General features: G+C 35.2%; 1 protein-coding gene across 1 annotated transcript in view; it reads left to right on the top strand.

Annotated features, from left to right (window-relative positions):
* The window catches only part of AP3S1 (adaptor related protein complex 3 subunit sigma 1), a 72,364-nt gene extending 49,604 nt beyond the window's left edge, over positions 1-22,760 (top strand). The window contains exons 5-6 of the mRNA XM_047858132.1: positions 13,165-13,272; positions 22,133-22,760. Of these exons, the coding sequence (XP_047714088.1) occupies positions 13,165-13,272; positions 22,133-22,261 (237 nt within the window). The 3' untranslated portion in view covers positions 22,262-22,760. The remainder of the gene's footprint in view (positions 1-13,164; positions 13,273-22,132) is intronic.
* The last annotated feature ends 485 nt before the right edge of the window (positions 22,761-23,245 follow it).

Raw genomic sequence — 23,245 nt, forward strand, 5'->3', positions numbered from 1 at the left:
ACAGATTGCAAGTGGGGGAGGGGCAGAGAGAGGGGAAACAGAATCCAAAGCTCACCGACTGAGCCACACAGGCGTCAGTAACAAGTTGTTTTGAATAATTAATCCATTAAATAAAATAGTCTGAAATAATATGCTGAAAATTTTAGCAGAAAAGGTGATTTTTAAAAATCAGCTTTATCGAGGTATAATTTACACACACCAAAATTCAGTTTTAAAAATTTTTTTTTATTTATTCTTTTTAACATTTATTTATTTTTGAGAGAGAGAGACAGAGCACGAGCTGGGGAGGGGCAGAGAGAGAGGGAGACACCGAATCTGAAACAGGCTCCAGGTTCCATGCTGACAGCACAGAGCCAGAAGTGGGGCTCAAACCGACAAACTGCAAGATTGTGACCTGAGCCAAAGTCGAATACTCAACCAACTGGGCCATCCAGGTGCCCCCAAAATTCGGCAGTTTTAAGCATACATTTAGTTAGTCCCAGAAGATGTATATAGTTACGTGACTGCTACCACATTCACGATATAGCACAACGAAGGAATGCATTTTATTATTTCTGAATAATTAAAGAATACTTTTATTATTAGCCAGTTTTCTAGGTCATATTTCTTATTTACTAAATGACTTGATTTTGGGCAGAAGACTTAAACTTGATATTTTTAAGAGTCAGTTTTTAGTTTTTCTCTAATTACGGTACCTTGCACTTTTTCACAATTACAAAGGCTTCTGTTATTTTTAGGCATTAGGGTTTGCAATATTCAAAATTATGTTTTGGTACATGATTAAAATGCTTAAATATGATTAAAATGCTTAAAAAAGACTGTTCAAAATCATTAGTTTGTGTAATACATCTAGCAGTTTAAGAAAATTGAGGAATCTCTTAGAAACATTGTAGTAAAAGTTCTCACGTTTGTACTAGAGAATAAAAGAGATCTGTAAGAGGGAAATTAAGCCCCACTTATCTACAGATTCCGTACATGGTACATAATGTTTTTTAAAATTTCCTCTTTTTTTTTAATGTTTATTTTTGAGAGAGAGAAACAGAGCGCAAGGGGGGGAGGGGCAGAGAGAGAGGGAGACACAGAATCCGAAGCAGGCTCCAGGCTCCGAGCTGTCAGCCCAGAGTCCATCTTGGGGCTTGAATTCACGAATCGTGAGATCATGACCTGAGCCAAAGTCGATGATCAACCAACTGAGCCACCCAGGCGCCCCTTAAAACTTCTAATTTACATTGATTGATATACATTCACTTAAGAAAAATCAGAAAATACAGATTAGTGGAAAATAAGTAGAAGCCATTCAACTTCAGAGGTTGCCTTATGTTAAAAGAAAAGCTGAGGCATATTAAGAGTTTTATCAGGGGCACCTGGGTGGCTCAGTCGGTTGGGCGTCCGACTCCGGCTCAGGTCATGATCTCGTGGTCCGTGAGTTCGAGCCCCGCGTCGGGCTCTGTGTTGACAGCTCAGAGCCTGGAGCCTGTTTCAGATTCTGTGTCTCCCTCTCTCTCTGACCTTCCCCCATTCATGCTCTGTCTCTCTCTGTCTCAAAAATGAATAAACGTTAAAAAAAATTAAAAAAAAAAGTTTTATCAGTTTATTTGAACAATACTGATTCAAATTGGGCGGTGCCAAACCAGGAATGTTTAGGAGTATTCCAACAGGAACGAGGGGAGAGGCTTCTATAGAGAAAAGGCAGAAGCAAAGCAAGGGAATTAACTGACTGATTATAACTCAAGCAGTTGTATTATTTGAGAAAGTCGAGTTTGCTGTGATGGGTTGTCTTTAGGCTTTGATTTCTTAACCTTGAGACATTTACAGGCTTAGGTTTTAGTTTGCTTACTTAGGCTGTTAGATATTAGAACCACCTCACTCTAATTGTTTAATGAACATTAGTGTTAACATTTTAGAGTGTTAGAGTTCTAGATTGTTTTGTACAAGCAAGTACAGAAACAAATACGTCTTTTTTTTTTTTAATTTATTTTTTAACGTTTATTTATTTTTGAGACAGAGAGAGACAGAGCATGAACGGGGAGGGTCAGAGAGAGGGAGACACAGAATCCGAAACAGGCTCCAGGCTCTGAGCCATCAGCACAGAGCCTGACGCGGGGCTTGAACTCACAAACCGCGAGATCATGACCTGAGCCGAAGTCGGCCGCTTAACCGACTAAGCCACCCAGGCGCTCCAACAAATACGTCTTTAAGACCAACAAAAATGGAATCCTGCAGTATATAGTATGTGTAGCCTATACCTTCGTACAACAGTGTATCACTATTTTAGAACCTGCCAAAATTAACTAGATCTGTTCTTTCTGGGCTAAGCTCTTGTTTTAATTTTTTTCAGTGCAATGAGATAAAAGCTTCAGGATAGCAGGACCTTTCCTATCCCTCCCTTCTCTGTCTAAAACAATGCTGGTCTTGTTTTGAGCCCTTCTATGAAAGTAGGATTGTTTTCAACTCTTAAGCAGCCCTGGACCTTCCCCAGCCAGGGATCTCCTAACCAGCTCAGCTCATTTTTTCTTAGGGGCAGGTACGAAATTTTGCACGCAGCCCTCAGCCTCCTTTTGGACCACAGCTGGTTCAGTGAAAGGGGGAAGTTGTAAAGATTACCCCTTCTGTTTTCAATCGGGATGGGCTAGTTTATGCTACAGTTTAAGAAATAGCAGAATACCTCTCATTCATGCAGTATGTTTATCTTGTTCCATATACCTTAATTCTGGGATCCACAGTAACAAAGCTGTCACTGTCTGGAGCATCGTCAGTTTCTATGTCAGAGAGAAGAGCTTTCGTGGGCAAATTTATCTGCTTTTCAAAGTGTCACAGGTGATAGCTTTACCAAATGTTTTGCTACTGCATACATCGATCACTCATTTTCTAGCCTCAGTATACCACTTTCCATGTGGCCCAATGCCCAGCCCTTAAGCTAGTGTCTTTTCCTTTACTGTCTTTATTGTATCTTATTATGAATCTTTAAGTACTTATTTCTGTATCAGCCACATAAACTAACATTGTAGACACCCTGAGGTAGAGATAGCCCCCCGCTACCCAGAATTGGTCTGGATGTGAAGACTAAAGATGGCACACACACACCCACCAAGACTTTCTGATCTGAAACAGTTTCTCGCTCACATAGGAAGGTTTTACAAGTAATAGTAAAGTCATTTATTTGATTAAGAGAAAATAGAAAGAAATCATAATCATTATTATAAACAGTAGAATCTTTTGTTTAAAAGAGGAGGGGGAGAATATAAGTAAAATTTGATCAAACCAACCAACTTTGTGATGAAAAATAAAAGTAACTTAAATGAAATTTTAAAGTAGGTATTTAGTACACTAAGTGTGAACTAAATGAATTAAAAGACAGAGATGATGGGTTTAAAATGTACAGTTTGTATAGGAAAGGCAGGTAAATTCTTGACCAGTTTTCATAACCATTTGGGTCCCTAATACCCACCAAAAATGATTGTTTTTCTTTCTTTCTTTCTTTCTTTCTTTCTTTCTTTCTTTCTTTCTCTCTCTCTCTCTTTCTTTCTTTCTTTCTTTCTTTTTCTTTTAAGTACCCTGTAACGTAGGACTTTGAACAGAATTTGTTTTATTTATTTATTTATTTTTTTCTAACGTTTATTTATTTTTGAGGAGGGGCAGAGAGAGGGAGACACAGAATCTGAAACAGGCTCCAGGCTCTGAGCTGTCCGCACAGAGCCCGACGCAGGGCTCAAACTCACAGCTTGCGAGATCACGACCTGAGCCAAAGTTGGACGCTTAACCGACTGAGCCACCCAGGCGCCCCAGAATTGATTTGTTTTAATCCACTGGAGATATTACTTTTTTGGATGCTCAGATTGACCTTTCTTGACCCATGGGAGCCTCTTCAGGTCGTCTTCTGGGTCCTTTTGCTGTTCCCTCCTCTCCTATCCCATCAACTGAGCGAGTTGTTAGAAAGTCAATTCTGATAAAATTTGTAATGAATAAAGTATTATAAAAAAGAGTCTAGATGATTGGAAAACAACTCCATAGAATTTCTAGAAGAGGCAGAACTGTCAAAATTAAAAATTTCAGTGGATGGGTATATAAAGGTAGATTACACATATCTGAGTAAATGGAAAAATAGAACACGTTGTCCAAAATGCAGCATAAAAAACTTCTTAAGAAAGAGTGAAAATATGGAAGACAGTTTATAGGTCAGGGAAGATAGAACAAGAAAGGTCTAATGGACATTTATTCTCAGTTTCAGAAGAATAAATTCTTATTTATTTCATAGCATCTGAAATTATGGGAATTTGCCAGAATTGAGGAAAGATACCAATCCACACGTTAAAGAATCACAAGTAGAATAAATAAAAATAAATCTACATTTAGACTAATTATACTACAGTTGAAGAACAGAGAAAGAGCTCTTAAAATCATCCAGAAATAAACATTACCTTCACAAGAGCAGCAGTTAAATTGGGAAATGACTTCTCAACGGCAGTCACAGAAGTTAGAAGGAGATGTATTGAGAAAATAGCTGTCCAACTGTAATTCTAAAGCTGGCAAAAATATCTTACAAGAAAATAAAATAAAGACTTTGTCAAAGAAAACTAATGAGGGAGTTTGCTTCAAGCCTTTCTCAAAAGAAATTCTAAAAGAAGGTACTTGACACAGAAGGAAGTGTCAGATACCAGGAGTGAGTTATAGAAGGAAGAAGAACAAAGAAAGTTGCAAATGTGTGGGTGAGGGTAAAAGAACACTGTTAAAGTACTTGTGGAATTAATATGAAAAGAGTTTGTAGCATTAAAATACAAGTCGCCAAGAAAACATAAGCCAGGAAGGGGGGAAAAGGGAGTTGGAATAGTTTAAGATCTTTTAATGAGCAGCTCTGACTTTTATAATAAGCAGTTTTTAAAAAGGATATCTTGATATTCAGACCAGAATATAGAACAGAAAGTAGAACAGCTTTCCAGTTTTTCAGACTTGAATATTTTGAATTTTCAGATTTTGAAATATTCAGTGTTAGTATAACATGCATCATGTACCAAAATAGGTTTACTCTTATCCGTTACTTTGAATTACTATATCCCTGTTGCTTTCCATTTGTTAATTGGTCAGCAGTTAACAAATGTCTTCATTATTATTAATAAGTTACATGCTTTTCATTTCTACTTTTGTCTTGAAAATTGTACCAAAATTTTGATAAGCTAACAAAATATACTCCTAATTCCTTTCAGAATTATTTCCCAAGTTGTCATACTTTAGAATGTTCTTTTATAACATGATATATGTTAGATTGATACATTATAATGATAAGTCATTATGATAACAGAGTATGAAAGACATCAGTAGTTTGGGGGAGGATAGTATTGTTTAGCAACAGCATCTGCTTAACTGACTCAGTCTCAGGATAATATTAACCAGATGACTATAAAACTGATTATTTTCTTAGCAAATACTTTATTTTTTTTTTAAATGTTTATTCTGTGTGTGTGTGTGTGTGTGTGTGTGTGTGTGTGTGAGAGAGAGAGAGAGAGAGAGAGCATGCATGTGAGCAGGGGAGGCGTAGAAGATGAGGGAAAGAGACAATACCAAGCAGGCTCCATGCTCAGCACAGAGCCCAGTGTGGCACTCAATCTCACTACCTGAGCTGAAATCAAGAGTCGGACACTCAACCTACTGAACCCCCCCGGGTGCCCCAGCAAATACTTTCGTAAGGTTAATAACATCAACTGTAAGTTTTGATTTGTATAACACTTTGGTATGTCAGATAGCCTGTTGGAGAATAATTATAGCAAGATTTAAAAATACTTTTATTTTTATTTATTTATTTTCTTAATGTTTATTTTTGAGAGAAACAGACAGAACGGGGGAGGGGTAGAGAGGCTGAAGCAGGCTCCAGGCTCTGAGCTATTAGCACAGAGCCTGACTCGGAACTCAAACTCAGGAACAGTCAGATCATGACCTGAGCCAAAGTCAGACACTTAACCAACTGAGCTACCCAGGCTCCCCCAGTCACTTCTTTCATTTTTTTTTTTTTAATGTTTATTTATTTTTTGAAGGAGAGAGGGAGAGACAGAGCATGAGTGGGGGAGGGGCAGAGAGAGGGGGAGACACAGAATCCGAAGCAGGCTCCTGGCTCTGAGCTGTCAGCACAGAGCCCAATGGGGGCCTCAAACTCATGGACCACAAGGTCATGACCTGAGCTGAAGTCAGACGCTTAGCCAACTGAGCCATCCAGGAGCCCCTTAAAATAACTTTTAAATTGGGGTGCCTGAGAGACGCAGTTGGTTGAGCATCTGATTCTTGACTTGGACTGAGGTCATGATCGCATGGTCGTGGGATCGAACCCCCACATTGGGCTCTGCGCTAACAGCATGGAGCCTGCTTGGGATTCTCTCTCTCTTTCTTTCTCTGCCCCTCTCCCACTTGCTCTCTCTCTCCCTCCCTCTTTCTCAAAATAAATAAAAACTTAAAAAAATATTTTTAGATTTAATTAAATTGTGATAAATCCATTTTGAGAGGGTATATCTCTGAAGCTAAGCTTTTTTTTTCTCTTAGAATCATTTCTAATGAATCTCTTTATCATAGATCCAGTTAATCAGGAAATCCTAATGCATTTACTTTCAAAATACATCCAGAATTAAACGTTTTTCTAATGTTGACAGTACACCAGTAAACCCCCAAAACATTCATTTTTTTACTTAAATTTTTTCGTTGTAGCTTTTATTTTATTTAGCAACCCTCATGGGGCTAAAATTGAGAAAATACCATATTTCGTTGCCTCTAAAATTGCAGATTTCTCTCACATTTTAACACTTTTGAGATTGGGATGCATGTTATATTCTACAGCTTGTCATAATTTAATTGGCAGTGTTTTTCCTTTTCAGTAGTATGTAACATAATGGTTTTTTAAATAATCAGTTGTAGCTTAGATTTGAAGAAATACCAAAATATGAAGAGTGATCTATTTACAACAGTTAGAATTACAAATATAGGTGTTAATAGATTACTTTAGTGTTTAAAATTTTTATTAGCAAATGTATGTATTTAAGTTTTATTATCAAATCAGTAACAACAGTATGACCCACAGAAGTACATAAATTGAAATTTTCTAACAATTTAAAATCGGTCATTTCATCATAATTGGCTATTCTGTCATAATAGTTAAAAAGTCATGACTTACAGTATTACAGTTTTTAGAGTAGACCAGTAACTCTGCTTTACTCCCCCTCCATCCATACTTTTAAAACTCCTGTTCAGTTTCCTTTTGCCTCAAGCAAGAGAAGGAGGAGGTGTTCCTTGCAAAACACATTAAAAATATATATATTTTTTGAGCCCTTAACCCTCTGCAGGGTGATGAGAAGACGGTGCTCTTATCCTTGTCTTCCTGTAGCTTGTCGTTTTCGAGCAGACACCTGTCTGTGTCTCTGTTTCTCTGACAGACATAAAACCATTAAAGAACATTACAGTGTTATGTATAGCAAACGATTTTATTATTTTAAAATTACATGAATAATACTTACCTTTCTTTAGAAACAAAGAAGCCCAACAATACTAAAGACTATATGCTTAAACATTAAAGTTCTTCTTTTCTTGTCCCCTTCCTCGTATCCACTCAACCTCATCCCACGCTGTTTCCCTACAGTCATTTCTCTTCCTAGTTTGGCTAGGTAGGCTTCCAGACTTTTTTCCTATCTATTTTCAAAGATAGGCATAGTTCTCTTGGTCTAGTGAGTGATCAGGTTGGTTTTTATTTTACACAGTGTTTCTGTGCCTTGCTTTATTAACTTCATGTGTCTTTAGAGTCTCCCGTCAATACGTACATACCCGCTTTATTCTTAGGTGAAGAATTAAACAGAATGACCTGCCGTATTTTACTTGACCACCCCTATCATCAAATGTTAATGCAAAGTGAAAAATACTTGGTGCAGAGGACTTCATTTCTAACAGAAGTTAGAGCAAGTAACTTTGATACTCTGCAAACAAGTGACAGTCTGTAGAAAGGAATCTGTATAACTGGACCTCCTTTCCTTTTGTCATCATTTGTTATATGCTTCATTCCATCCGGTGAAGGGCTGGGAACTGTTACAAGTGAAATGTGTTTGATTTAATCTTCATTTTAGTCTCCAGTGATTACGTGCACTTTCCTCAAACCAGGATGCTGCTGTCAGTGAACTCTTTACATAAATATTTAATAAATGTGTGAGAAGCACCGGGTGATGTGTGGAAGTGCTGAATCACTAACTTGTACACCTGAAATTAATATTACACTGTATATTAACTGGGATTTAAATCAACACTTAAGAAAATATTTAATAAACATGGTTTACTGATGGAGTGGTAAAAATTGCTAAAGAAAAACACATGGCTTGTTCTTCAACTTTTGAATTTTAAGATAATTGAGATAAATAATTTTGAAGAAAATTTGTGTGTAACATTCATTAGATACCCACAATGTACATTATATTTTATAAATAATAATAGAATAATATAGAGACTGTTTATGTATTTTTTAGTTTTGTTTATTTTTGAGAGAGTATGATTGGGGGAGGGATAGAGGAAGAGGGGACAGAGGATCTGAAGCGGCCTCTGCACTGACAGCAGAGAGCCCGATACGGGGCTCTAACGCATGAACCGTGAGATCATGACCTGAGCCAACGTCAGACACTTAACCCACTGAGCCACCCAGGCGCCCCTAGAGAACATTTAATCTTAAGTAAGTTAAAGTAGTTTTAAGCAAAAGTCTCCAAGTTCTGCACTGACACTTACAATGAGATAGAATTTTTACTATTTAAACGCATGGAAAAAGTGACACGCTTCTCTTATCACTTACAAATATCCAACACCTTTGGGCTGCCTCTTAAATTGACCTAAATATGTGCATGGCTATAACCTTTAATATTATTTCTCTGAATTACTATGTGACACTCTTTTATTTTTAGCAAGCTTTTGTTTGTTCGTTTTTGTTTTAGTATATGCACATGCTAAAAGTTTTCAGAACAAATAAACAAAAACTATAAAGCGAAAGACAAGTCTCTATTCTTCCTCAGTCCTCCATTTCCATTCTGTAGGTAACTACTATCCTTTAAAAATATTTGCGGAAAATTAAAACCACAGTGAAATACCACTATATACCTGTTATTAGAATGGCCCAAATCCTGAACACTGACAGCACCTAGTGGTGATAAAGAACTCTCTCATTTATTGCTGGTGGGAATGCAAAATGGGAAAGCCACTTTGGAAGACAGCATGGTGGTTTCTGAGAAAACTAAACATGTTCATACCATACAATCCAGCAATCATGCCCCTTGGTGTTTACCCAAAGGGGTTGCAAACTTAAGTCCACAAAAAAACCCGAACACATATGCGTATAGCAGCTTATTTCATAATTGCCAAAACTTGGAAGCAACCAAGATGTCCTTCAGTAGGTAAATGGATAAAAAGTATTTGCATGTCTTTCCAGGCATTTTCTGGGTATATCCAAGTAGGTGTGTACATGTAATTTTCTTGTATACCTCAGTGGGATCATATTATAGGTATTATTCTATCCCATCCATCTTTTCATTTAATAATCTGTATTACTAAGGAATCTGTAGATGTCTCTCATTAACAGGGTAGATTTCCAAGAAACAGACTCTTAACTCTAGAGAACAAACTGATGGTTACCAGAGGGGCGGGGGTGGGGGGATGGGTTAAATAGGGGACTGGAATTAAGCAGTGTATGTGTTGTGATGAGCACCTGGTGACGTCTGGAAGTGTTGAATCACTATATTATACACCTGGAATTAATATTACACTAACTGGAATTTGAATACAATTTTTAAAAAAATGGTATAGATTTACCATTTTACAGTTTTGGTTTTTTGTCTTTTTACTGTTACCAACAAAGTTGCTTGATCATTCTTGCACATATATCTGTATCTTTTATTATTATCTTTTATTATTTTCTTAACTCACATCCTTAACTCACATCCTTAAGTCCATTCCTTATTCTCTTGCAGAACTGTGACTATAATGTATATTATATGATTGTATAAATTAGATTTAGATTTACACACACATAACAAGTATATGCATAAAAAGTTTTCAAGAAGGGTGTACAGGTTTTCCCTTGCTATCCAAAAAGTAGAGTGTTCCTATAAACCACTTCATAAGCCGAAGTGGCTTAAAGCACTGAAGCAGTACCATTTCATAGAAGTTGAAAATTCTCTTTGGATTTCTTGCAGTTAACAAAAACAGATATGAGCATAGGTCTTTTGTAAAAGTGAAGGGACTCAAAGGAAACTTTGCGGGAAGTGGGAGAAACCTGTATAAGATGCAATTAACTGTGACTATCTTTGGATAGAGGGACCTACAGAGGTTGAGGGTGGTGGAGACTGTTACTGTTCATACTTAAGTTTCGGTATAGCTTGAACTTTTAACAATTTCCTTATATTGTGATTTAAAAAAAATTAAAATGAAATTAGAAATTCTGGTTTATGTCCATAAGAAGCTATGCGGTTGGATAGATAGGGTATATATAGTTAAATCCAAACAAAAAAGCAAAAATACATCATTAATGTGGTATTTGCTACTTTTAAAAACACTTAAATACCTATAAATATTCAGGAAAAGGGGCTAAAAACCTATCAAACTCTTATTATAGGTGAACATCAAAGGATTTCAGTAGATGAGCTATGTTTCAAGCATATTGTCACCCTTTTATTTCCATTAAGTCTGTTTCAAGTAAAATTTAAAGACAAAATACTGGAATCTGTCATCCGTATGTGTTAAAGCTAAGCTAAAGCTTTTATCATTCTTCTTTCTCTTACTAAGTCTGCCAGAAATTCCTCCCAATCAATTCTTGAAATGTGGAAGTTTTCAGTCACTGGACAGTTTCTAAGTGATCCCTCCATACCTTACTTGAAAACCATAACCTTGAAAATACTGAACTGGCCTCCCAATTAATACTTCTCATTCCCATATGGTTAATCTCCTGGGACTTATACACATAGTACCTCCTTACCTAGAGTACATTCTTTAGGCACTTACTATATTTCTAATAAGTGACATTGTGTTTAAGGATTTAGCTCACAGGCTCTTGTTTATTTATTTTATTTTCTCTGGATTTCTGAATTTGCTTTCATAGGAGTTATTTTTACTTTGAGGACAGATTTACATCCTAGACCTTATTAAATTATCATACATTCTTAGAATTTCTTGGGTATGACCCACATTTGCGGGCTTCTCATATTTTGATACCTTTAAACTTGGTAGACATTTCTATAATACCGAAATCGACAATTTCTACTAATCTGCTTGTGCTTCTGAGATGTTTCTGGAAAGGCAGGAGTAAGTGTATGTAGGGGTGAGCCCCCCCAGAAAGCCTGAGCAAAGTCAGGTTGGTGGAGTTGCTACACTTTTATCAGCACTACAGTTTGTGCTTTCTCATGAGAATTTGTTTTAAAAAGAAGAGGGAGGGGCACCCGGGTGGCTCACTTGGTTAAACATATGACTCTTGATTTTGGCTCAGGTCACAATCTTACGGTTGGTGAGTTCGAGCCCCATGTCGGGCTCTGCACTGACAGCATGGAGCCACTTGGGATTCTCTCTCTGCCCTCTCTCTCCCTGCCCTTCCCCTGCTTGTGTTCTGTCTCTCAAAATAAATAAACTTAAAAAAAATAATAATAAAAAGAAAAGGGGAAATTCTACTGTTAAAACAGAAGTTTTAATGAATCTTTTGTTGGCCATGGCCTTTCTTTCTGAATACTTTTCCTCTGGATAGTACCTGTTAGCTATTGTGAGGACATTATATTTTATCACCTAATCACCTTCTTGGCCTTAATTGAATCTTCATAGAATATGGCTAAAAATTAATTTGGTGTATCAGTTTCATGTATTCTTGTTAACAGAAGAAAGCAAGGATTGGGACTTAGGTTTGAATTGTTTGTTTGCTACGTATTAGTTTACGTGTCTTGAGGAAGCTGGTTTATTCTCTCAACTGTAACAAAGGTTAATATGAGAATTAAATTAGATACTGTTAAGTGCAACACCAAAACATAGTTTTAATAAATGGTATCTAGTTGCAGAAGAGGTAGCAGTCAGAAGTAATGATAGTTAGCCCTAGTAGTTAAAACAGTTGTGACTTCTGGTTTTGTTTTGTTTGTAGGAAAAGTGATTTCTCTAATTCTTTCTTCAAGAATTGTACATCAGGTGTCCATCTTTCCAAAATGGAAAATTAGTAAATAATGATAGGATTTAAAAATCATGAATACATTTGTATACAGTCTTATAAAAGAATGAGAAATAATATAGGGGTGTCTGGGTGACTGAGTTGGTTAAGCATCCGACTTCAGCTCATGGTCTGTGGGTTCAAGCCCCGTGTTGAACTGCATGCTGACAGCTCGGAGGCTGGACCCTGCTCCAGATTCTGTATCTCCCGCTCTCTCTGCCCCTCCCCTGCTCTCTCTCTCTCTCTCTCTCAAAAATAAACTTAAAAAAAAAAAAAAAAGAAGAATGGAGACTCTGAAATTAGACTGGTATAAATACTGACTCTACCACTTATTACTTGTATGCCCTTTCATACATGTGTAACTACTACCTTATCTGTAAAATAGAGATAAAAACAGTATAGACACCTCATAGGGTTATCGTAAGAATAATTCAGGCAGAGTATGTAGCATAGGACCTAAAAGGTATTATAAAGTAATTTTATTTAAAAAAAAAAACTTCTTTTGGTTAAATATATATTATTCAATTTTATTTATTTCTTTTTTTAATTTTTTATTAAAAAATTTTTTTTTAATGTTTATTTATTTTTGAGACAGAGAGACACAGAGCATGAACAGGGGAGGGGCAGAGAGAGAGGGAGACACAGAATCTGAAACGGGCTCCAGGCTCTGAGCTGTCAGCACAGAGCCCAACGCGGGGCTCAAACTCGCGGACGGTGAGATCATGACCTGAGCCGAAGTCGGATGCTTAACCGACTGAACCACCCAGGCGCCCCTTGTTTCTTTTTTTTTTAAATCAAATCAAGAGTTGGATGCTTAACCGACTGAGCCACCCAGGCACCCCCAAGTTATTATTTGTTGTTGTTGTTGTTGTTCACATTTCATACTTATAAAATAGCCACAGCAGTTTTGAAACAAAAAGTACTGGAATCATGAAACATTTTTGTAGTGAGTTTTCCTTACGGTCATGTATTATTTTTTCCTTTAGGTTCACAATATTCTTGCAGAAATGGTGATGGGGGGGATGGTGTTGGAGACCAACATGAATGAGATCGTTACACAAATTGACGCCCAGAATAAACTGGAGAAGTCTGAGGTAAGAATGGAAAGTGCTCTAGGTAATGAAGGTAGAAAGCATGATCACGAATTATGCATGATGTGTAGCTTTCACCGTTTGTCCTTCAGTATCACCCTTTAAGGACAGCTGAGAGGCTTCTTCAGGTTATAAAAAATGGAATATACATATCTTGGTATGTTCAATGTTCTGTGACTATTATCCACCTGATAGTGTTGTCTATTCTCTTTTAGTCACAGTTGTAACTGCCTTGGGTAATAAACAGTTCAGATTCTTGTTGCTTGAAAATTAAAGAGATTAGATATTCAAATAATGAAATCAGAATTTGCCCTACAAAACCTAATTCAGTAATTATCAAGGAAATCCAAGAACTGATATTTTTAAAGACTTATAAATTTAGTGTCACAGAACTATTTCTGGGACAGGAGAGGAGAGGAAATGGGATTCTCATGAGGAATAGAGCATTTCATTTGTTATGGTTTCAGTTGGGGCTTAGCAAGCCTGAGTGAACACTGAAAAAAATTCATTGCCTTAATTGTTTAATTCTGGATCCTTCTCAGAGGTCACTTACAAGTTGGCTAAGGCACATATTTTGTACACTGATACATGCATTCATGGCTTTTACTGCATTCTAGATGAGAAAGATTTGGTTAGTCATACATGCCTAACTTTGTTCTATTAGATTAGGTGCATGAGAATCAACCAGCACTTTAGCATTGTATACAGTCCTGCTTGAGAAGTTTAGTGATTCTTTCCTCAAGTACTGAATATCAATAACAGGTACTGTAGCTGAGCCACTCAAGTTCACACGATTTTGGTTGTTTCTTGTTATAATAGTGGAAGTTTAGAAAGATGAATAGTCTTGATATCTCATTCAACACTGTATTTGCTACCTTTGATATTTATAGTCATAACTCAGGTTAGAAAAACAAATTGTATATTTATAATTATTAGTTCAAGTTCAGGTGTTTGGTTGATTTAAAGTAAATATTACTATAAAAGCAGCAAGGTATTAAAAATATGCTAGCATTAATTTACATCAGGTGAGTTCTAAAGAGTTTTTATCTTGTTGGTACTTTAAAGGATCAGTTTAACATAATAATGCTATGCTCATTGGAATAGAATGAAACATAGGATGATGGATAAATCCAGCATCTGAGAATTAGAAATCGTTGAAGCTTTGTTGAACATTTTCCAGTGTTTTCCAATAGCTCTGGATTTCTCTTTATCTCAATTTACCATCCCTATGATTGCCCAAAAGAGATACTTGTAATGGTGAAGAGCTTAAAATTATGATTCTTTTCAATGACTATGTATAGGCTGTGTGTTTTACGGCCATTTTTAAAATACTGGTTTTTGAAAAGGGAAAACAAACTAGATTAATACAGAAAGCTTTGTTTTAGGACAAGGTAAAGAGCCAGAATATTATTGACTATAGTTGGTTTGTCTTATTGTTTAGTATAGTAAGAGATTTACTATAACCTCTGAGCTGTAAAGTCTTAAGTGATAACTTGAAATTTATGTAATCTGTTAAAACTTGCTTTACAAAAATGTATGGATATAGATTTTAAATGCCAAGAGACAGTGACACAATCCATTAATAATCTGTCAGAAATGAATGGAAATGTGGTAATTGATGATTTCTGTGTGATTATCTGTAAAAATATATTGACCTTTTGTCTGGAATATTCACATTCCAGGTATTTCTTTAACTTCTTTTCATGGATGGTGTCCTCCTTTTTTTTTTTTTTTTTTTTTTTTGGCCTTGGTTTGCTGTTTGTAATACTGACAGAAGTCATGAAGGACCTGTTATAATTGCATAATGGATATTTGTTTTCTGATTGTCCAGTACACCTTTGTTAATGAGGCAGTTTTTCTTATCTGTGAAAAGCAGTAAAATACAAAATTTACATTTTCAATGGAAATCATTATAAGAATACTGTAACTTACAAAAAAGTCTTTTCACAGAACCATTTCTATTTAAAATGGTTTTAAGTACTGGTGAAAAAAGTACTGATATTTTTCATCCACTGATCATCTTTTAACTCGCACAGTCTGCTATTATCTGGTACAAATTAGGAGAAAAAGAAAATCTGGGAATAAACCACAACATTGTTTTTTATCAAGTATATCTCTAGATGTGATGTCTGCTAATGTTTTAAAGTAGGATTTTGAATTCAAGTGAGGCCATTTAGTCCTGATCATATTTTCAGAAAAATAAAGTTGACTTGGTGTAATTTTTCCGTAGTTTTCATACGTATGTTTTGAAGACTACCACCTTTATTCCAGACACATTGAAATGTAGGAAGTTTTCATATGGGTTCCATTTCCCTGTTTCTCTTAACTGGGCATTTATACCAAATATATGAATGATTATAGAATCATCCAGAATTATTTGAGGACACACTATAAGCTTTTTTTTATCTGATTCTTACTAACTTTTAGTTAAAATGCAAGCAAACACTTGCCAAGAAAGAATCAAATTCCAGAATATCATGGTTGATGAAAAGACCTGGGGGGTATCATTTTTAAGATTAATTTAAGTGATATTTAGAATATCATTTATCTTTTAGAAATCAGCCTAGGTATATTTAAGGTTAAACCTCTTGAGATGCAACATGGGTATATCTAGGTGCCTTTACCTTGTCAGAAATTGAAGAGTTTATTATTTTGGCTTAAAGGTAGTATATTCCCAGTGACAGTTGGAAGTGAACCACCTCAGTTCCCAGTGTAAGCGAAGATCAGCCAGATCTTTAAGGACAGTAGAAACAACCATATGCTCTGAATGTATTTTCATCTATCCTGATTTGACAGAAAAATGGTTTACTAACAATGGGGTCTGGGAAAAGGTTTAAGCTGGGAGGTTGATGGGTTTGGGAGAAGGTGTCAGAGGCACTCAGGAATCTGCCTGAGGAATACAGGACTCCCTGGGGGTGGGGGTAGAGGGGTGGAGTCGGGGAGACTTGTTAGCTTTTACGTATTTCATGTTATTTTTAAGATGAATAAATGGGATAAATGGGTCTGAATATAGTCACTACTTTTTTAAAGTCAGTCTTCTTTTTTTTCCGAACATCCTGATCTTTCTAGCTCTTTCCATTCTTCTCTCTTACAGACCTTTATCTTTCAATCTCCCAGACAGGACAGGTAGACAAGGTATTGCTGACTTTGAGAAAAATGTACTTTAACAAAGGGAAAGCAAAATGATGTCAAAGGCAATTAATTATTTAGGCCAGACTCAAAAATTCTTTGTGTTAATGAACCCATGTAGTCCCTGTAGCCAATTTTCCATTCTAGTTTCTCCTTGTAGTTTCTTCATCTTTTATTGGACTTACTGTATTTTACTAGTATCTCATCGATGTCATGTTTGTTGTGTTTTGTCTGCCTGCATTGTGAAAGGAAAGTAAATTTTTTGTTCTTTTTTTTTTTTAACATCGTCATTTAACTGACAAATTACATTTGTAGAAATGACAGTTTACTTTTATATAAAAATTTAGAGTTTATTTCGAGAATCATATGGTAGAATCAATCTTAATTTAACTCTCACAGCTAGTTTTTTCTCCATCTTTCAAATTAGAATTCTAACATAAAATTGCCTGCTGAATTTTGGAAGCTGTGCTTTGAAAACTAAAGGCTTCATGAACCTTTAAAGTTTTGCATACAAAGTGAGAAGCAGTGAAGGCTTAGAATAGTGACTTAAATAGTACTTTCTCTCTCCCCATAATGGTTTTCAGTTCCAAAGTCTTAACAGAATTGCTTTTATGTTTTTGACTAACAAGTACATATTAAAAGTGGCCAACAAAAAGTATCAGATAACAAGTCTCCTAAAATTGCACTAAATGTTCTAAAAATTGGAATTAAATATTTTGACCAAAATAAAATGGCTTTCCAGCATAGCAACCTTCTGACATCCCAAACATATTAGAATAAGACTCAGTAGACTCCTAGCTTCATAAAACTCTATATTCTCTGACATTTCCTGTGCATTTTTTCACACCCTAAATTAACTGTGTAAAGAATTTTTTAGAAATTTCAATCTAAATGATGATGAACAGCTTTTTCTGTACAAAAATCAAAATGCTTATAGGCCTCCATTAAAAAATTTCAAAGTGAAAATACTATATTGAGTCCCATAGAGGGAAAAAAAAATTTGAATTCACAAAATGCTACTGAGAATTTGGCATTGTTTTTCAGCCGTGAATTTATTACTTTCTGGATGGGTTTGAGAAGCTGCAGCATACAGGTGGCTTATCTTATCCCAAGATTGCGGGTTGTGTCATGAAGCTAGGAGTACGACGTTTGGTCCTTAGATCTGTATTACTTTATCCCTGGAATAGAAAATCCATAATGGTCTCATTTACTCCACTGATCCACGTCACTGCCAATTTCTACGTTCTAGTCTTTAATGTATGTCAGATTGTTATTTTCTAGCCAAGAACTGCTTGGGTCTGTTAACTTCCATCACGAGAACTAGTAATTAGATTTCTTCTCTTTTGAAATCAAGTTTCTATTTTCAAAGAGCAGAGAGTAAGAAAAGTGGCCCTGAGACACAGTGATGTTGGAAGGTCAGGTTGTGAGTTGGTTCCTGCTTCTTACCTTGACATGCAGTTATTCTATTCTTCTACAAAATTACAGTGAGGACCCCCTGAGGTCATTGGCACAGTCAGAACTAGTTCTGTTAAATCTGCGAATTGGGCACGAATCTGCTATATTTATTTCACACAGGCAAATCCTGTGCTTGAAATGAAAATATACCTGAAGATTATATAAAACGGATTATATGATTGGGAAGGTTTATAAATTTTTAAATATTCTAATTATGATAAAACTTTTTGATAAAATGTTCCAGTTCTTGCTCCCTAAAGGACTGTCATTAGCAGCATTTCTAACCTGTTTGTTTCTAATTGTAATATTAAAGCACTGCCTTTAAAGCAAAGAACAAGCCTGTTACAAGATCCCAGATTAAGTTATTCTACCTTACGTTCAGAAAGTAAAATACTGACATTTCCTATTTTGCTCAAAACGTGCATTCAAGAACTGCCATTATTTTGTTAATGATTTTGAGTCTGAAACCATTTAATACTGTGTTTATTAATGTTGATGTTCTTTCACTTTGCTGTTAGGTCAAAATTATGAATGTGCATATAGCAGCTGCCAGCAGGAAGGGTGGGTAAAGGTTTCAGTAGGTACAAATTAATCCCCCTACCATCTTACTTGGCATTTCAAGCTGGGAAAAATATTTCAAGATGGTAGGATAGTATTTTATGTCTTCGATGAAATAAATATCTAGATTCTTTCCTTTTCCCTTCGAGAAAGTCAATTGCTTTATTGCATGAGGAGAAGGGAGCCTTTGAAATATATTTTAGCAATGCTGCTTTTTCACTTTTGCTTGCACATATTTTGTTTATTTTTGGGTCTGGCAATTTAAAAACAAAATCAAAAACAAATCATATCCATCCATTACTATCTTTGTGATTCAAGTGCTTGAAATTTTCGAGAGTATGTCTGTATAAGTCTTCTATCTGTTTGGCCTCATTTTGGTATACTTGCAGACTTCATTTTGTTTTCTTTCTCTTAATTCTGTTAATTTATTTAATCCCATGGGAGAGAAAACATGACCATCCTTTTATATACTGTACTTCATTCTCTCATCCAATTCATACTCTTAACTGCTTTGGAGTCACATATTTATTTTTGTTAGTGGAGTCGCTGCAGTCGGCCTGCCATGGTGGTGCTCGAGTACAATAACATAGACAGAAACAAGTTATTTCTCCAGTAGGGTTTCATTCTTTTTATTTCTGCTTTGTGTCAGCTGCGTAATCTCAGATCTTTAAGAGAGCTATGTTGTGCTGTCAGAGTATCTTAATTTTACATTTTACATTGTACACACTACTAACAAGTCAGGTAAGCCTAATTTCTGTAAATTTTAGTGTCCAAAAAAAACCAAACAAACTAGTACACATTATCTTGTTGCTTTGAATGTATGTTACTGAAGGAAAAATAATCTTAACTAAGATAAAATTTACTTTATACCTCTCTGTTGGCAAACTAATCTCCTGATGGCAAATTACCTCATTTATATTTTTTTCTTTAATAAAAATGTTTCAGACTTCACTGTCGTGGAAGTCTGAAAAAGAAATTTGTTTTACAGCACTTCTGGTATTGACCACCTGAATAGTCTTTTTTTTTTTTTAAAGCCCTTCATTTTTATATAGAGATATTGAAAGCTCATTTAAGCATCTGTTTACTGATCAGCAGTCCTACCTACATTTTTCTTATATTTCATATTCTGCAGAATCTGATTTCTTAAAATGTTAGTTTAATTAAAACTTAATTGAAGTACACATTACAGATTTTTTTTATTATTTCCTACCATTTAAATTCATGACGTACTACACAAAAGTGTTGAACATGCTTGAGAAATAATTTGATTCTCTTAATTCATTTGCGTGTTCTGAATAGTTACCATCCTTTGCATGTCTACGGCTTGCTGCTTATGTTTAGAGGAATTGTAGTTTGTTGTACTTAGAAACTTCTTTTGGTTTTACATATAAGAACTTGGCACATATATGCTATTTAAATCAATTGCTATATTGACTTTATGTATTCTCATTAGCAGCTAACAGTCGACACCATCTTTGGTCACAAAGAAACGACTTAATCTAAAGAAATTTAACAGGACACATTTTTATTCTCATTTTCTTTGCTCAGGTTCAGTCTAGAGCTGTTCATGGTACAGGGTGGTATGGAAAAGAAGGCTTTCTGACAATGACATTTAATACTGACAAAAATTATTTTCACTCTTTATAAAAGTTAAAACCATAGCATCCAGTAAAACACACACACACATATCTACTTTCTCTCTCTGTCTCAGTAATAAAGTCCTCTAATAATTCCTGCCTTTTAAAATATTTGTATTCAAATATCTTATCAATACTTTTTCATAATCTACTCATCATTTGTACCCTGTATAGACACATCTAAGTAAAAATGGTGGCAAGTGGTTTTTAATTAGAAAGATACGAGCTCCAGGATGGCTGTAATTCTGTAAAATAATTTTTGTTCCTTGGCAGACAACAGATTTTGGGCGAAAGGAAGAGCGCCTATAAGATGGATCCTTCTTTGGTCCTAAACCATTCTAAATTTTGGTAGCTAGACGTTGAACTTGAGATAATCAGGTTAAAGACCCTTTTGAATAAATATGCAATATTTATTCATATCGCCAACATCTTTTGGGGGTACACAAATTAACTGCATTGCTTCAGGTAGGTATAAATGTAGAGGTCAATGAAAAACAACTAACCTCTATTCACTTACAAAAATTGAATACTCCAGCCCTATTCATTTTTAATTGGATATGGAGTGTTTCATTTATATCACCCTATCACCCTTATCATTGCCTGTGTGGACCATAGCTATTATTAATATTATTTTACTGATTTTTCTATTATTTCCAATTCTGACTTGATAATCCATGGCTTTTATTTCATTGCTTAACAATGTTTGTATCCTTTATTCAGCAAATAGTTTACACTGGCCTATTTTGTATCAGTCAAGATTTTTCTCAGGTAACAGCTTTATTATTACTCTTATTTTAATTAACAAAAGAGGTAGGATTACATATGAGAAAAAGACCTAAAAGTTCAAAAAGGGACTTAAAACTAGTGTTTCTAATTACACAGACATTGTCTCCTATGTGTAATTGAAGCAAAGTGGAAGATTTGTTTCTGTTACCTAATTGTCTGCTTTTGTGCAAGATGATGTGTGCCACTGAATTCAGACGTGTTTGTTGGCTTTCTTATGTCACCTGAATAAAAATGGATGAAATCTAAATATAAATTAAATCCCCAAAGTATGAAGACTCTTGTAGCTATTTGAGAAAGATGATACATTTGCATTTTTCTTTTAAATTTTAAGCATACTTTCTTTCCAAATTATTTCACAGATTATAAATTTCCCTATTAAGAATAAAGCCAAATATCGTACACTAATGCTACTAGAAGCTTTAAAATTCAGTTATTTATAGAAATACTGCCTTTTGTATTTATGCTATTCTGTCTCTAAATTTGTATATTGTAAACTGAACATATGTCATTGAATCTACTTTATATGACAAAGTATTTTTAATCATTATATTGTCTCTAATGCATCGAAGGGTTGGAAAGATCCTCTTTGTTGCAGTTTCATTTTCAGGCAGAACTGTTCTCTTTGGACTGAGGCTTTACTTGAAAAGCCTGATTTTTTTTTCAATGTTTTAGAACTTTCCTAGAAAAGTTTAGAAGAGCCTCCACAATTACAAGAATTTTTTTTAAAAAAAATTTGTCGTTTTGAAATGTTTTAAGGAGTTGGCTCTAAGTAAAGAAACTAAGCAAGCATGATCTATTTCAGTTTTTATTTCATAGCACAGTTTGATAATAAATGCTATTTCAAAAGCAAAAAGAAAACAAAAACCAATAACAACAACAACAACAAAAAAAAACAAACCCAAATCCATCATGTTGTTGCAAGAGATGTTTAAAAAGGAACTAATGTAAAATATGCCTCATGCTTCTATTATAAGTCAGTAAGTCAGGATATAGGTGAAGATGTAGTTTTTGTCATCTGCATATTGTATGTGGTATCTAAGCACAGGTTAATTTATTTGTATGTAAATCTTTCCGTTGTTATCATTGCATGTATTCGCTGTACTTTTTAATGTGTCAACTGTTTTCTCTTTATAGATTAGAATTTCAAAGTAACCATCCCATACCAATTCCAACTACCATCTGGTCTCTAAGCTTGTTATATGAAAATCTTTTATCATTGTCCTCCATTTTTAGTGTTTTTTGATGAGCTACACCTGAGTTGTACATTTTCTTTTTCTTTTATTTGCTTCTGTATACAGGCTGGCTTAGCGGGAGCTCCAGCCCGTGCTGTATCAGCTGTAAAGAATATGAATCTTCCTGAGATCCCAAGAAATATTAACATTGGTGACATCAGTATAAAAGTGCCAAACCTGCCCTCTTTTAAATAAAAAAAAATTAAAAAGGCCACTCCCAGGTAAAATCCAGGGGGAAAAGTCATCTAAGTTTACCATGCAGTTGTTTACCAAAAATAGAGGAGGAGAGTCTTAACTTTTGCTCTTGGATTGAAGTCAAGGTACTGTAGAGAAGTTGTGTAAAACCCGTACGGAAGTTCAATGTTGCTTTTCCTGCTCAGTGATTTTGAAGAAATGAGGTAGTTCCAGTGTGATACTTCACTTTCTTTTCTAAACTGCATTCCCGTGCCCACCTAAGGCATGCCTCTATGTATTGGCTACTACAGTATTTCAAAAGGTGTGTGAGACATTTCTTTCAACTATGTACAATCCAAACTGTTGGTGTTTTGTATGGATCACAAGTGCAGCATTCCATAGTTCTTTCTGTTATTTGTCACACTTGTTATTTAAAGAACCAAGTATGTATTGCATGAAAACATTATGATCGTTTTCTCTTAGTTTAAATAAACTCCAAGGTAACTGGACTTCTAAAGCACCTTTCTGTTTGCCTGATATCTACTTTAGCAATAATTTTTTTACGACCCTCTGACTCAACAAAGTAAATAAAAGTATATTTTATCACTGTTAAGCAGCTGTTGATGTTGATTTACTTAATTGAATAAATATTCAAAAACTGGTGAAATCATTCTAAAACTCCATTATTTCAGAAGCCAAGTGTATGAGGTCACACACTGTGTAGAGAACTGAGGTGGGAGATGACAGATTTTTTTCAAAATCCGTACTGAGAAATTGCAACATCTGGTTTTATACAGATAGGTTTAAGTCTTTCATCCGGTCCCTTCTCCCTTCTTGCTCAGATGACAAAAAACAGTTGTGGCAAAAACCTCGTTGCTTTTGAACACAAACCCCTGCGGGGCTCCACTTGACTGTTGCACCCCAAAGTCAAGCTGTTTTCTTTTCTTTTTTTTTTTTTTTAATGTTTATTCATTTTTGAGAGCGAGAGAGACAGAGCACAAGCCG

This window comes from Prionailurus viverrinus, chromosome A1 (assembly GCF_022837055.1).
Source record: "Prionailurus viverrinus isolate Anna chromosome A1, UM_Priviv_1.0, whole genome shotgun sequence".
Lineage (NCBI taxonomy): Eukaryota > Metazoa > Chordata > Mammalia > Carnivora > Felidae > Prionailurus > Prionailurus viverrinus.